This window comes from Rattus norvegicus, chromosome 2, assembly GCF_021556685.1.
Source record: "Rattus norvegicus strain SHRSP/BbbUtx chromosome 2, alternate assembly SHRSP_T2T, whole genome shotgun sequence".
Taxonomy (NCBI): Eukaryota; Metazoa; Chordata; class Mammalia; order Rodentia; family Muridae; genus Rattus; species Rattus norvegicus.
The window spans coordinates 235572501-235587191 of NC_141535.1; the positions used below are offsets into that span (position 1 = coordinate 235572501).

The 14691-nt window shown below is 46.5% G+C and overlaps 2 protein-coding genes across 5 annotated transcripts in view; one reads left to right on the forward strand and one right to left on the reverse strand.

Moving 5' to 3' along the window:
* The window catches only part of Lmo4 (LIM domain only 4), a 16748-nt gene extending 9081 nt beyond the window's left edge, over positions 1-7667 (reverse strand). Inside the window, 2 exon segments of one of the 2 annotated variants that reach the window (NM_001009708.1) lie at positions 4272-4510; positions 7309-7667. In NM_001009708.1, the coding sequence (NP_001009708.1) occupies positions 4272-4507 (236 nt within the window). In that variant the 5' untranslated portion in view covers positions 4508-4510; positions 7309-7667. 2 annotated transcript variants of the gene reach the window in all.
* On the forward strand, positions 7319-14220 carry LOC147996591 (uncharacterized). Of its 3 annotated transcripts, XR_015672642.1 has the most exons (5): positions 7319-8115; positions 10821-11138; positions 11272-11414; positions 11870-11944; positions 13987-14220. XR_015672642.1 is itself a non-coding variant. In XM_087638126.1 (2 exons), the coding sequence occupies exon 1, from the start codon at positions 7683-7685 to the stop codon at positions 8082-8084; it is 402 nt and encodes a 133-aa protein (XP_087494252.1). In that variant the 5' UTR covers positions 7319-7682; the 3' UTR covers positions 8085-8115; positions 10821-12596. The 3 variants fall into 3 exon arrangements, 1 of the variants encoding a protein (XP_087494252.1); XR_015672641.1 differs by having other exon boundaries at positions 10821-11414; XM_087638126.1 differs by lacking the exon at positions 13987-14220 and having other exon boundaries at positions 10821-12596.
* Positions 14221-14691: the final 471 nt, after the last annotated feature.

Consider the following 14691-nt stretch of genomic DNA (forward strand, 5'->3'; position numbering starts at 1 on the left):
AGGTCCTTTACATGGGGAAAGGGAAAAGATGGGGAGAAATCCCGCTTCTAAGGTGTCTCGCTTCTTCCTATCTGATGGCTGCGAGGTAGTGGCGAGCCTTGTCTGCAGGGCTCAGCTCCAAATCTCCTTGCTGCCATGAAAAAGAATGGAGAAACAAACTGTATTTTTTTTTTTTGAGTTTAACATTAATGCTTAGCGTCTTCCGGTAACTTCGATGGCCAATAGGTGGGCTTATTTTCAACTGCATTATTACTTCAAGCAAAATACATGCTCTATGGAGCGCTACCTGGCTGTGTTTTCTGAACTGCTTTCCGGCACTAGAGAGTTACATTTCCCAGAGTGTGCCTGAAAGGTACACATTTGTACCTGCAAGTAAATATCAGCAACCTATCTGAGGAGAAAAATGTACATCCACGGCTACTGATCTAGAAGCAATTGGTTTTCCAGCAGGATCCTATATTTAATCTAAATTCTGCACCAGCTATATTAAATGTAACAAAGAAATGCAACCCAGAAATTATGCCCGGAGCCAAGTCCATTAAAGGTACTTCAGAATAACTAGAGCCCAAGCACCTTAAAAGCACCAGAAGCTATTTATACCTAAGGGGGGGGGGCTGTGCATAATCGCAACCACTGCATTAGAGAGGGGAGGGAGGGAAAAAAAATCAGCCAAATTACGCTTGGTTAATTCAGAGTAACAGATCTGCCCCCAAGTGAATTGGAGGCCTTGAATTAATTCTGTTATGACAAATCAAGATAAACGTTCCCCCTAAATTGCATGCGATTTAATTAATTTTTGAGATCCTGGGTTTTTTTTTTTTTTCCTAGCTAATAGTTCACATGCTCCTGTGCTGTCATTGTGCTTGAGTGGGCAGACTTCAAAGTGATATTAAATAACCAACTATTAGATTTACCTAGCACGTCCTATTGGAAAAGTGCCATTTAATTACCTAGCCTGTTCAATTAAAGGGACAGCATTCTCTGAATATAGCAGCTTGCTGTTGATTACCAGGGAAATGAACTCTCTGCCTGGCGGCTTCTCCTTGCCTAACGCGAATCCCCTCCCCAAACACACCCTCCACCTCCGGCCACCCTCAAACCCCTTGCCGGTGCCCGGAGCTCAGCTCAGCTCACTGCGGCTGCCTGCGGACGCCACGTGAACCGCCGGAGCGGAGCCGCGGACACCAGCGCCACCGCGCCGGCTCCTGCCCTGCGCTCGCCCCCTCGCGGCCCTGCACAGTGGATATGGCCCGCCACCCACCCACTTTCCAGCTCCGACCGGAGCCCCACCCGACGGCGTCCGAACTTCCTCCTCTGGCCGCACTTTCCGCGCCAGTCAGCCCGAAGTAGGGGTAAAGAAAAGCGTGTTGGAGAAAAGAACCGGAGTTTGCAAAAGCTACTACTCGTTGGCTCTTGGGTGGAGCTGAGGGGTCGGGAGTCGCGGAAGGGAGGGGGCGGCTGTAAGGTTGTTCCCCGACTTCTGGGAGGTGGAGGGGTCAGGCAGACGTGGGTCCCTTTAAGATCCACCCTCCCCCTCCTCTCTACACCCTGCTTCCAGCCTTTCCCTCCCTCTCTTAGAGGCCAATTTTGTTAATTAAATGTTTTGTTTGCGACGAAGCTCTCATTCATTGCGGACACGTCATTCGGAGTAGATCTAAGCCAGAGACCAGATCTCATTAGATAAAGCCCATCAGAACTAAGAAAATGGAGGAGCCACTAATTAAAGCTTTTAATTGTGCAGATTCGCTGCAGCAAGGCCTCAGCTTTATCTGAGATCTTGGAGGAGAGGAGGCAGAAGCCCAGCTCTGCCCAATCGACACTTGGCCACGGAGAGGGGGAGGGAATGGGGGCTGGAAATGGGGGAAAACACCACCCTCTCCTTCCCCTCAGCTTTTTAGCCAGATTTTGGTTGTTTAAAAAAAAAACCGCAACAAAACAAAACCCCTCAAAGTCAGACAGTGTAAACGCCCCTTAATATAACTGCAGGGTGGCCCCAGCTAAGCAAAGGGGTCATCTTCACCTGAGGACCGGCAAAGGGATCACTCAATCCTCAAGCTCTAAAGAACCGAAGGCTCCCCAACAAGTGGGTTTGGGGGCGTCTGAGATATGTGGGAAGAAAAGACTGCCAACACATTCTTCATCTTCCCAGGGTTTGGTTCCCTTAAGTGGCAGAGAGAACAGCATGACTTCAGGTATCTATGGGGCTGGATAGGAAGCTGGGCTTGGCCGGCCCCTCTGATCACAGTGTGATCCATGATCTATTTGGCACTGATCTAGAATTTGTCTCTCCCGGGCAGACAAGTTTCTCAGAATGGCATCCAGTTTTAGAACAAGGCTAATTCCAGTCCACAAGTTCAGGGGCAAAAGGAAGCAAGACTCCAAGATTACCTAAGGGCTAGGGCTGAGTGAACACGCTCTACTAGACCCCACGAAAACACCAAGAGAACATTTATTATTTGCCCCCCTTCCCCCCCAAGAATAAGGAAAGAATGGACTTCATTCTCAGAAAGCCACTTGCCTAAACTTGTACCATGGGAATCCAAGTGGACCCATCTCCTGTTAATTAGTGGTAATCAGAAGTGAAGATAGGCTCTTTTCCCTTTGAAGACACTTGAAGAGGTGAGGCTGCACCATTCACCAAATCTTAACCACACGGTCAATTTTTCCACTTCAAACCACCATCCTTTCTTAGCACACTTTTTTTTTTTTTTTTTTTTTTTTTGGTCTCCACTTAATTACGACACTGTCAAAGCTCATGGCATTGCTTGGGAAGAGAACCAGAAAGCATTACACCCAAGCTCCTGCTGGTTTTTCCCAACATTGACTTCTAAAAGAACACTTAGGGGAATTACTGCAGCCACATTAATTTAAACAGAAAGAGTCCTCTCGCCCCCGTGCTTCCTGGCTGACTGAAGATGCCCGAAGAGTGGGTACAGGTTGCGATATCAGAGTCGACAAACCTCACCTCGCTCTGATACCACGGGAGGCAAACACACTCATACCCAGCTCCAAACTGCAGCAACAGCCACAGATAATGTCAACCACATCAGGGCTAAACTTTGAATAAAATATCCCAGCGGCTGATTTACCAGCTCTATGAAGCCAGAAATGGATTTAATACTTATCACCCTACAAAGGTTCAGAATGGAGAGTTAAATAGAAGGAAATATTTTAAAGCATTTCTTTCTCTAGAGGTATTGGGGTGTGTGTGTGTGTGTGGTTTTTTTTTTTTTTTTTTTTAATTACTGGATGTTGAAACAGAACACCTCCTAGAAGCATTCATGTGCGTCAGTCTATCAAACCATTTACTTAAATTAAATGTGTAATCCTTCAAATGCCTCCTTTCAAATTAATGAGTTTAAGTAGCTTGAGTTCACCTGAAAAGATCCTATAGGCACCTGACCTCCTGAATTCTTTCCCTTAGCTGCCCTGAAGCCTGTTGGAAAAGACTGCTTACAAGGACATATGACTGCTCCATACATCGCTTTAAAATGCTCGATTAGCATAATCCTATCCTCGCTTTTGGGGATCAAGGGCAGCGCTACAAATGGCAACCTCAATATTCTTCAAGGGGGGGGAAACCCCCACAAATTCTCCAACAAAAGCCAGACACCAACAGCAAGCACGCCGAGCCTCTCCAGCGAATCTATGAAGAAAAACACTACTAGTTCTCGTTTTTATTTTATTATTATTATTATTATTGTTGTTGTTGTTGTTGTTGTTGTTACTTATAAAAAGAATTACAAGTCTTTAAACCGATGGGTAATCAGTGTTTCTCACAAGGAGCACTAAGAATGAGTCACAGCACTCTGCTCAAAAAAAAAAAAAGTTGAAAAGTGCTTACGTAAATATCTTAATTAGCCATCGCTAGAGATGAATAATTTCTCACTAACTGCACTTTTATTTTTAAGTAAACCTTTTGTCTCTGGGTGTCTGTGTGAGTCTCTGCCTACCTGGGAGAAAGCACCTGAACATTTTAGATACGATTACTTTTAACTTGAACCCCAAGCTGAGGCCACACTTAGAATTTAATCCAAGGGGTGTTCAACCTTGTATACCAGACCCGAGTTTTTAACTTTAGTTTGGCATCAAATACTGTAAAATTAACACATGCTTTCTTGAGTCCCTTAAATGCTGCCAATTAGTTTTTGTTTTTTAAGTGAAGTCTGTCACGCATTCCCACAGATGTCTGCTCCTTCCTTAAACCCCTGGTAACCCCTGGCCTTGCTCCTGCTGGGCTCACCCATCTGGCTGAAAGGCAGCCAACTTACCTAATGTAGTCATTTCTGCAAAGGATCATGCCGCTCTTGGTGTAACAGGACGTGCCGATGTCGCCCAGCTGCGCCTGGCAGCAGGAGCACTTGAGGCAGCGGCTGTGCCAGTAGCTGTCCATGGCATAGAGCAGAAAGCGGTCCGCAATCTTGCCCCCGCAGCCTGCGCAGCGCTTCCAGGAGAGGGAGCCGGCCGTCACCGGGGGCGGCTGCGAGCTGCTGCCCGGATTCACCATGGTCTGGGGAGAGAGAAAGACAAAACGGGCGATGCAAAAGTTAGAAGTCGATCGCTGGGCGCCTGAAGCCAGCGCGCTCCCCTCCTCCCTCCCCGGAGTGGCTGCAGGAGAAGCAGCAGCAGGGCCAGGGCGGGAAGGAGGCCGGTCGGAGAGAAGGGAAAGAGGGAGGCTCGCCGGCAGCAGCCGCCTGTTTACTTTTCTCAAGCTTTGTTCTGGGGCCACGAGCTGCTCTCAACTTTCCAAAGCGCTCGCCGCTGACAATTTCAGCTCGGGGACTGTCAAAACTCTGAGAGCTAGGCTCGGTGGCGCGCTCCACCCCTCGCGGCGCCTCCTCCTCCTCCCCCTCCTCCTCCCAGCGCCCGCCTCCGCCCGCTCCTCCCGCTGCCGCCCGCCTCCAGCAAATGAGGGTCAAACCCACCCACCGCCGCGCCCGGCCCCTCCCCAGCCCCCGCCGAGCCCCGCGAGCCAGCCGCGGGCCGCTGGAGGTGGCCGCCCCGCCGCAGCCACGTTCCCTCCCGAGCTCTGCCTAGGGAAGTGAGGCTGCAATTCACAAGTTGCAAATAGTTCGGGGTTTTCGGCAAGGCCGGGGCTGGGGAGGAAGGAGGAGAGAGGAGGAAGGGAAAGGCCGAGGGGGAGATGGAGGTGGTGGGAGGGGAGGCAAGGTGGCGAGAGGGGAGTGGGGGGGGGGTGTTGCCGGGTGTAAAGTTGCGAAACTGGTTTTTCGTATTTTAAACAGCACCTTTCACATGCCATTGTGGTGACCGCCATCTCCCATTATTGTTCCAAATCTCATTTCATTTTGAAGATCAATGAGTGTTTTCAGGACACAGGCAAGGATAATAGATCATTGAACTTTAGGATGCCTGTTAACTTCCTATACAAACACTCTCCACTTTGGTCTCGCTAATCTGCCCTTGATCAGCAATTTAAATGCGAGAGCTTTGCCCCCCCCCCATGAGAGGGGGGTTATAGATAATATGTGAGGAGGCACTATTGAGGGACACACAAGTTAAATTCAAGCCAGTCTTCTTGATGTCACGAAAAACTGCTTTTAAACATCTCTCTCTCTCTCTCTCTCTCTCTCTCTCTCTCTCTCTCTCTCTCTCTCTAACTCTCTAACTGGGGTATAATATAGGAATCAATTTATAAAGCTTAGCTTAAACCGATTAATTTGTTGCCTCCAATCTGGAGTCCAATAAAGTCCTAGTGTTTCTCCAGTCACTTATTCTATAAAAAGATCAAGTTATTTACTGCCAATTAAGCAGCTTGTTTTGTCTTTGTCCTCTGTAAGGCGAGAGTGTGGGCTTCCCCCCCAGGCTCCCAGCTATCGGCTCAAGACATTCAGCTGATACCTCAGAAGGGAGAGGGTGAACTTTGTCTGTCCCCAAGCCCAACTTCACTGCTGCAAAGAACCGGGGAGAGGGAACGAAAGAAGGACTCGGGTTCCTTAAATAGGCCGATTTTAAACACATTTCCTCCGAAAGAGTCCCGGAACGTGTGTCCAGTGACCGCACAATAAACCAGAATAAGAACTGCACCAATTAAGCTGTAACAAAACCCTGAGACTCTGGAACCAGGACCGCTCTAAAATCCATTAGCATTGCATTTATCCGAATGCATCATACCTTTATGTAAATTGATTTATCTGATGCATTTACTCGAGGAATTGCTTTTTGTTACAATTTCAGCCCTGACCCAAATGAATCTGCATTTCCTGCCCTAGGTCTTTAAACTGTTCCCCCACCACCACCACTCCTCAACGTTTTAATCGCTCCGAATTCCTTTTTTAAAAGGGAGGGGGAGGGAGGAGATTCCAAGCTGCTCCCCGCCCCCATCTTTAGTGAGAGGTAAATATATATGTATATTTTTTTTTGAAAAGGAAACATTACACTGAGAAAAGCATCCAGTAACCCCATTAGCTAAAGCTCTTAAGGACAAGCAATACCTTAATGCTGATTAAATCTAAGAGAGATGAATCAGGAGGACTGACCAGAAACTGACTCCCCTGATAACTAAGGACGGGCCCTCATCAAGTTTCATTTAGAGTTGGAAAAAAAAAAAGAAAGCTTTTAAGTTAAATAGGCTTATACTCTAGTAATTACATAGCCAAGCAATTTAGGTCCTGGGACAGTCAGTGAAATAGAAAGCAGAGCTGGCAGCTAGAGGCAAAATCTGCCCCCCTTTAACAACGTCTCTGGTGTTTTTTAATGGAGACCAAGGGAGGGACAACCGTAGCGCTGGCCATTTGTAGTACAAAAATGGATGCTTAATTCATGTCTTGATTTTAATTAGGTGATTCACCGGATTTCTCCTGGATTGGAACAAAAGACTTATAAGCCAAGAGGAATTCTTTTAAAAAGAATCAGCAATGCCGGATCCCTGGTCACTTGGAGCTTTTCGATCCCTGTTTCAAATAGTGTTGGGGGGGGGGTCATGACTATCGCCCCCACCCACACACACACCACTTCTCATCTAAGCAGCCCCTGCCTTTCCTTTAGGAACTGGAACTGCCCCCCAGCCCTCTCCAGGGTCCCCATCAGCCCGGTCTCCAAGAAGAACCCTTTTGTAAGCAAGGAACCGCTACAAAGCTGGCGGCCCCGGGCTGCCCTCCGTGCTAGCTCGCAGGCCGGCCTCGGGTAGTTTCAGACTCACGCATTATCTAAGGCGACGTATTGTTTACTTGCAATTTGGGACGGTCAAGGGAAGGAAGCCAAAGAAAACAGCCCCGGCCCCGATCAGCTCCCCCCTCCCTCCCTCCCTCGTCCCCTCCGGGCCCGCGGCGCCCCCAGCCACCCCCTTACCTGTTTCTCCCCTATATTGCAACACTGCGAGAGGCGGCGGCGGCGGCGAAATGCGAGCGGAGCCGCTCGGCTTCCAGGGCAGGGGCGCCGGGGCTGGCGGAGCTGGAGGGAGGGAGGGAGTTCTCGCAGAAGCAGGAAAGGGGAGGAGGGGGCTAAGGGCTGCTTTTTTTTTTTTTTAATCGCGTGGCTCTGGGGCGGGTAGACGGAGCCCCACGCTAAGTGGCAGGCGGCCCGGCGCAGAAGTGTCAAGTCTCAGCCCGAGGGTCCGGGTCCTCAGCCCCCGGCTGCGCGCGAGGAGCAGCTGCAGGCGCCCTCGGCCCGGCCCGCGCGGCGCAGCGGCAGCCACTGCTGCAATCGCGGCTGCAAGTTTGGCAATGTGGCTTCACTTTGTACGCGCCCCCGCCCCCGCCGCGCCCGCGCTCCTCCTCCTCCGCCGCCGCCTTCCTCCCGCCCGCCGCCGGCAGCTCGGCCGAGTCCCCCCCCTCCCGCGACCTGCGGCCCGGGAGAGTGGCGGTGCAGCCTCGGTCCCGCGGCCGGTGCGAGGGCGCACGGAGTGGGGAGCTGCGGACCGGCGGAGAGCGCTGGACCGATCGGCTGCCCCGCTGCTGCTGCCCGGCTCGGAGGCGGCGGCGCGGGCCTCTAGCCGGCTCGCTCGCTCCTTCGGCGGCGCTTACACATGTGTTACTGACAGAGCAGAATCCCAACTACTCCCCGGCTCTGCCGCCGACGTCAGCGACCCTCAGCCACTGGGCGGCCGGATTGTTCAGGCGGAATAATAAAACCTGCCAATCCGGGGAAGGACAAAGGGTGACTGAAACGAGACTCGGGGGGCGGGGAGCGAGGCGGGCGACTGAGCGGGCCGGGCCCGGGAAGGCGGGGGGGGCTGGGGTCGGGGGACGAAAAGGGACCCGGGAGGTGCGGGGGACGCGGCCAGCGAGCGCGTACCCAGGCTCGGGACCACACCTGCCTGCCTAGCTCGCGGGGACCGTGGAGCCCGCCCCCGCAGGGCCTCGGGGATCGCCTTCCGTGGCTCAGAGAACAGACCCTCGGGAAACTTACTTTCCCCGAAATGGGTCTCTTCCTGTTAGGGTAGAGGATTCATTCTGCCGGAGGGAGGTGCAAAAGCGGGTGTTTTGTTTAATCCTTCGGGTTGCAGATTTGAAAACCTTAGGCAAAAGTGGGAAGTAGTTCCTACCTAAGTACTGCCTGCTTGACCCCATCTTGCTCCCATTAACCCCAGCGTAAACTGGAAGGGGCAGGCACTTCATAGATGCTTGTCAGTTGCTGGTGGGTGCAGATTACACTCAGAGATGAAGAAAACTTCATGGGCAACGGTTTTTGCTCACCGTTCTGCCTCAGTGTGGAGGATGAGATGCTAGCTCCCCTCATAGCCCCCTAAAGAGATGCAAACATTTGCCAGACCGGCTAGCTCACAACCCTGAGAAAGGAACACTAGTCGTTTCCCGTACAAATCAAAGGTTTGAGGAACGCTAGCTAGCTTCGGAGCCTCTTCCCAGGGCCAGAGCTCAGCCTAGATCCTTGAACATCGAGTTATTCAACTTCACTCTGCCAAATAGGTTTAATAAATCTCCGATCTGAGGTTAATATTGGGGTTGATTATTAATAGTAAGTTCCAGAGAGATTTTTCTGTTGGAAATTATCATGGAAATGCAAAAGCTGTATTGCTAAGTATCATTAACCAAAACCAGCCTTGTGGGAGAAGCTTTCATACCGTATTACACACAGGGCTGCTAGATTGAAGAAAGGAAGTTGAAGAAAAATCAGGCAGAACATCTACAGTCCTAGCAGCTGTGTGCAGAATCCGGGTTCTTTAAACTGCCAGATTACGGCGAAGGAATAAATATTGCCCATGAAACCAGGAAGAGGATGTTTTTAATGCCAGTTAAAAATACTCATTTCTGTATTCTAGCTCCTTGGATCCCTAGCACGTTACACTTAAAAATTATCCTCATGGATTTGGATTTAACGTTGCGTGCTTGGGATCATGGACCTTGTGCACGTATTAAAAGCTTTTTTATATTAAAAAAATATGGACGTGGTAATAATCAGAATGTGCTATACAGAAAACAGCCGCGGAGACATGATGAAAACAGGCCAATTTAGGAAAGATACTTTTTTTTTAAGTCCAAACAAAAAATTCAACAAAACAAAACAATAACCTCGGAGGAGGAGAGGACACTATTAAGATATAAGACATTATAATTCCTCAGCTCGATTTTGACTCCTTACAATTTAAATCAATCAAAACTCGGTGATCAGGGATTTTTGCTCTTTAAGACCAGACTCGAAGTAGAACTTCTGCTTCCCCCATAAGTTCTGGGATTTCAGGCCTGCCTTGCCTAGCTGGTATAAGATCTTCATGTCTATTGTTGTATTAAAATAGACCCTACGAGAAGATTTCCATATCTGTACAAACACTTTATCTAAAAAAGAAGAAGAAGAAATCAAGCTGTATTGTCCTTTTTTTTTCTTTTAAATTATTTTTTAAAAGAACAAGGACACATAACATTCAGCATCATGGTGAGTTATGGTGTTTTCTAAAGTATGACCAATAAGATGGATATTTAATTCTAAAATGAAATGTTATAAATTTAAGCAGGAATGGGCTCAAGTACCGCCAAATGATTCTCTAAGGGTCTGGGTGGGTTTTGTGGAGGGAAGGAATGGGGAAGGCCTGAAGGATGGGACTTTGAACCTGTGTCTCTAGTCTACCCAGGGCCTAAACTTTTAGAGGTGGTTTTAATGTTTTGGTTGTGTGTGGAGTCTGCATATGTACTCCGGTAAAGTGGAATGGGTGGGGATATATTGCCAGAAATCTTTATTTACTGTGGTTATAGAACTACAAAGGTTGTGGAGGCTAGCAACATGTTTGAAGGGTAGGAAGGGAATCCATTCATGGTAATCAAAATTCAGGTGTACTTTAACCACAGCGCCACCTCTGGGTAGTCCTTATTTCTGCATTCTTTACTCTAAGCGGTCCTTTCTCTTCCCAGGTAGCAATGTCTTGTGTTCTCAAAAGTGCCGGACTGAGAGAGAAACCCACGCCAGTCTGATGTCAGCCTGACCCTAGGCACACAAAAACGACACACACACACACACACACACACACACACACACACACACACACACACACACACACCTGCTTGGGGAAGGGTACTGACGCCGTGTGTAATAAAAGTGTTCAGACAATGATGAAAATAGTGCCAAGAAATAATTCTGAGGTAAAGTAAAATTAGCTAATTCTGAAGTGTTGCATTGTGTCTGCTGGTTTGGAAGGACCCTGCTGATGTCACACACCCAACGTTCAGCCAGTTTCCTAAAGTGAGACATAAAAGTCTGGTACTTTATTTTTTTTTTTCTTTTTAAAGAAACACAAACCATTTTGGGTTTTTTTTTCTTATTAACATAGGATCTAAATGGATCCTAGATCAGGCTTTCATTTTCCTTACTTGCCTTGAAATTATTTATCTAAACTCATCTTCTCAACTAAGGTCTTACGCCTGGACTTGGTGCTCTCCGGTGACAGTTCTGCTCAGAATCCTCAGACAGCAGTTCTGCCTGTCGTCCACCTGACCACCTGACGAGGCAGCGTCCAAGACAAGCATCCGGCTCTTTGATGAGGAAAGGGGGACGAGATTGTGCTCTTTGGAGGCCCGTGCACAGCTGGTTTCTGAACGAAGGCCTTTTAGAAAGGACATTACAAGAATGACTCCGATCTTTACTCTACCCTCAGAGAGATCCTCCGAACTCCAAAGGTCCAGCACGGTAGCCGCAGTGAGGAAGCCAGTTAAAATGTAGAGGATGAGCCGGTGGGTTTTGTTTCTCTTGGCTGGGTGGGTCCCACAGTGCTGTGTACTAGGACCTGGGAACGCTCAGGCTTGTACGAGCAGGAGCTAAAACTGAACATGTTTTAATATTGCTCCTCCTTGCCTGTCGTCCCAGACACTTGAGCGTCTGAGGAAGGAAGGCTGCTTGACCTGGGAAATGTGTGACCACCAAGACCTCCAAAAGAGGAAAGAGGAAAGGAAATAGTAAAATGGAGGACTGGGGACTATAACTGAGTTGGCAGAGTGTTGGTGCTGCAGGTATGATCCGAGCCTCGTACCAGGTGCGGTGGGTAGCACAGGCCTGGGGTCCTCACGCTCAGAGGGAGTTCAGGGGAGAATCAGAAACTCCGGGTCATCCTCAGCCGAGGAGAAAAGTCCAAGCCAGCTCGAGCCACCTGAGATTTTTGTCTAATAAAAAGAGAAAAGAAAAGAAAAGAAAAAAAGAACTGTTTTAAAAGAAAAGAAGAGGGAAAGGGAGGGGGTGAGAAAGAAGTGTTTCACACACATGATGAAAGGGGAAGCAGTCGTTTTATCCCAACATTTAAAAGAGAAATCCCAGTGACCACGTGTGATGACTATCCCACCGAGTTATTTAATTATTTATGCTGCTTAGTTTTAGTTAGAAAGTTCTAGCCTGGCCTGTATTTTATAAGGGAATTAAAACCATAGTGAAGGCATTGACATTTTTTTTTTAACTGTTGAAATGAAACAAGGAGACTGAAGAAAACACGAGTGTGGCCTTGTTGAAACAGCACTGAGACTGTTTGATTGGAAATATCATGGAAGATGTAAGTTGCTCTTAAATTTCCCGTTTTATCAGGGCATCGTGACACTCAGGGCAATGACAGGAAAGGTGGGAAGGGGACAGGCTTGGGAGTGTTTCCCAGACAAGGCAACTTCAATAGAATGGTATAAATAAATGCATACATACATACATACATACATACATACATACATACATACATACATACACATTTTCTCCGGGTGGGTTTATAAGGGGAGAAGAACTTTAATTACGCCTCAAATCTATTGCTAAATCTTCATTTAGGAATATGTAGTGACGATTTCTTTGAAGAAAGTTGGCTCCTGCAGACTACGTATGTAAGTTGCTTAATAATCTCCAAGCACAAGTGATAGTCTGCAGAGCAATCAACAAGCCTACTGTGTGCTCCTTCAGACCGTCTAAAGCAGCGGTCCTCAGCCTTCCTAATGTCCCCCCAACAAAAAGTTATTTATATCATTGAATTATTAATAGGTACAAAAAAGTGTATACATGAGACAATGGGTATTTACATGAGAAGTCGCTACTGAGCACGTTAAAATTATATATTCTGCCAAAAACAGTGATCCTATTTAAAATCAATTATTGCTCCCCCCAAGAGAAAGGAAATGACTATTTACGGAAAGAGGAATTAAAACCATACAGCATAATTCATTTTACCTTTTGTCGTCTCTGTTTTTGGTAAAAGAAAGGCTAATAATTCAGAAATCTTAAGCTGTCTAAACTAGAACTTCAGTGCCATTTTTAATTATAGTGTTGATGTGATTAAGGTTTTTTTTAATCTGTGGTTTTATAATGAAATTGCTATTTTAAATATAATACTAGTTTCTATTTGCTCACCAAAGGAATCGATGAAAATATGAGAATATTTATTCGTGATAATGAATGACTATTGGAATTAGGGGAATACAATTCTTAGCTGTCTGTGGGCTTGAAAAACACACATTTCTACCCTAGATAGCGCTATAAATTTTTCCGAATAAAAAGAACAACCAGATATGGATTTTTTTAAGAAAAATAATAAAATTGGATAACTCAATTGACTAAAATGTGTTCCCTCCATACAGAGGCACACATTATAACGTCGTCACTTATATTTCCCAACATAAATCAAATTTCATAATAAAATTGTTTTTGATGAATCACCACTTCTTTTCTGGCTTCAAAACATTCTGACAGAGAAAGCAAATTTGTTGATCTCTTTGTATGATAAGAAGTCACTGGAAATATATTTGAGACTTTTAGTCTAAGGTGATTTTTTTTTTAAAGGAATTTCCTTTGAATGAAGTATTCGAGTGTAACCATTCTCGAATTTGGGGGAGGAACCAAAGAATGAAATTGACTTTATTTTCAGCATTTTTTTTTTTTAATACGGAGCCATCTGCTGTGTTCTCTGGCAATAAGGCCAGGCAGAGTCATTATAGAACAATACCATGGAAACAGTTCGCTTAAGAAAACGTAAACTTAAACAACACTACCTTTAAGATATGTTTGTTCAAATCATAGGGTTTAAACATCCCATTGTACCCAGATGTCTCACCCCCATTTTTTATTGCTTTTTCTCCGCTGAGATAACAGTTCCCAGTGCACTGGAATTCCTCCTTATTGCTGGCGTCCGGTAGTAAATCCTACACATTATTAGAGTATCTGCCTGTTATCAGTCCAGTCAGGGGGTGAATTATTGACTATAACTCATTGCTGGGAAGACTGCATATGACACTCCAGTGAAGTTTTGATAATTTCTAGAAGTCACGATAATTTATGGACAGGGGGTTTTGATTGATTTCCCTCCACCTATTTTGCGCCTATCAGTAAATAGGACACATATTGATGGCCTGCTTGAGGTACATTAACAATATGGGGGAATTCACAACTTTAGCATTTCTTCCCCCCCCCCACCCCGCCTCCAGAGAGATTCTGTTAACACAGTAACTCCATGAATTTCCGTGCGTTTGGTTTACTCATGGGAATGGGGGGACTCACAGCTCTCTACTCCTGAATGGGTAAACCCGTCACTCATAACTACGTAAATGTATTCCTCATCTGCAGATGCCATAGCCTCTTCTTTGCAGAACCGGGAGGCAGGAGGACAAAACACACACTGAAAGACTTCTGCGTCTCTGCAAGTACCAGAGATAGCCCATGGGCTAAAGGAGACTCTTTGGACCCTAATGAATATTCGCTAAGTTGGTTATTATTTGAAAGCCTTGTAATGTATGGATATAAAATTCACAGATACTGGTCGGTATGATTACTGTCACTTTAAAGTTTGTCAGAATATTAGATAATACTTGCCCATGACCACAATTCTATTTTACCTTCGTATTTGTTTTTCTCCTGTCTCATTTTTGCTACATTCTCCAAATTCAATTATTTCCCAGCGTAAACTCTACTAGACAAATGTTTCCTTTATTCCTTTACTGAGTTTTCATCATCGTGATTTCATTATTGTCTGATTTACTACAACAATTGCCTCCTAGAAAAATAACAGTGTTTCCAACTCTTAATACGTACTACGGAATAAGGCAAGCAACATAAATAATAATTTCAATGTAACGGTTATTTTCCCAGATGACATTTAAAACATGTCTACATATCTGGAAATTTCAACTTATGCCCAAGTAATATTTTGAGATCTGAAATAAAAATGATGGTACGACGTCTGCCAGAGCGGTCAGGACCAGGGGCGGATTGTTTGACTGAGTGCTTGGCGGGAAGAAAAGAACACTTCCTTCATTTTTGTCTTAATTTAGT

Coding starts and splice junctions, on each gene's coding strand:
- LOC147996591 (XM_087638126.1), top strand. CDS start 7,683: ATGTGGCTTCACTTTGTACGCGCCCCCGCCCCCGCCGCGCCCGCGCTC.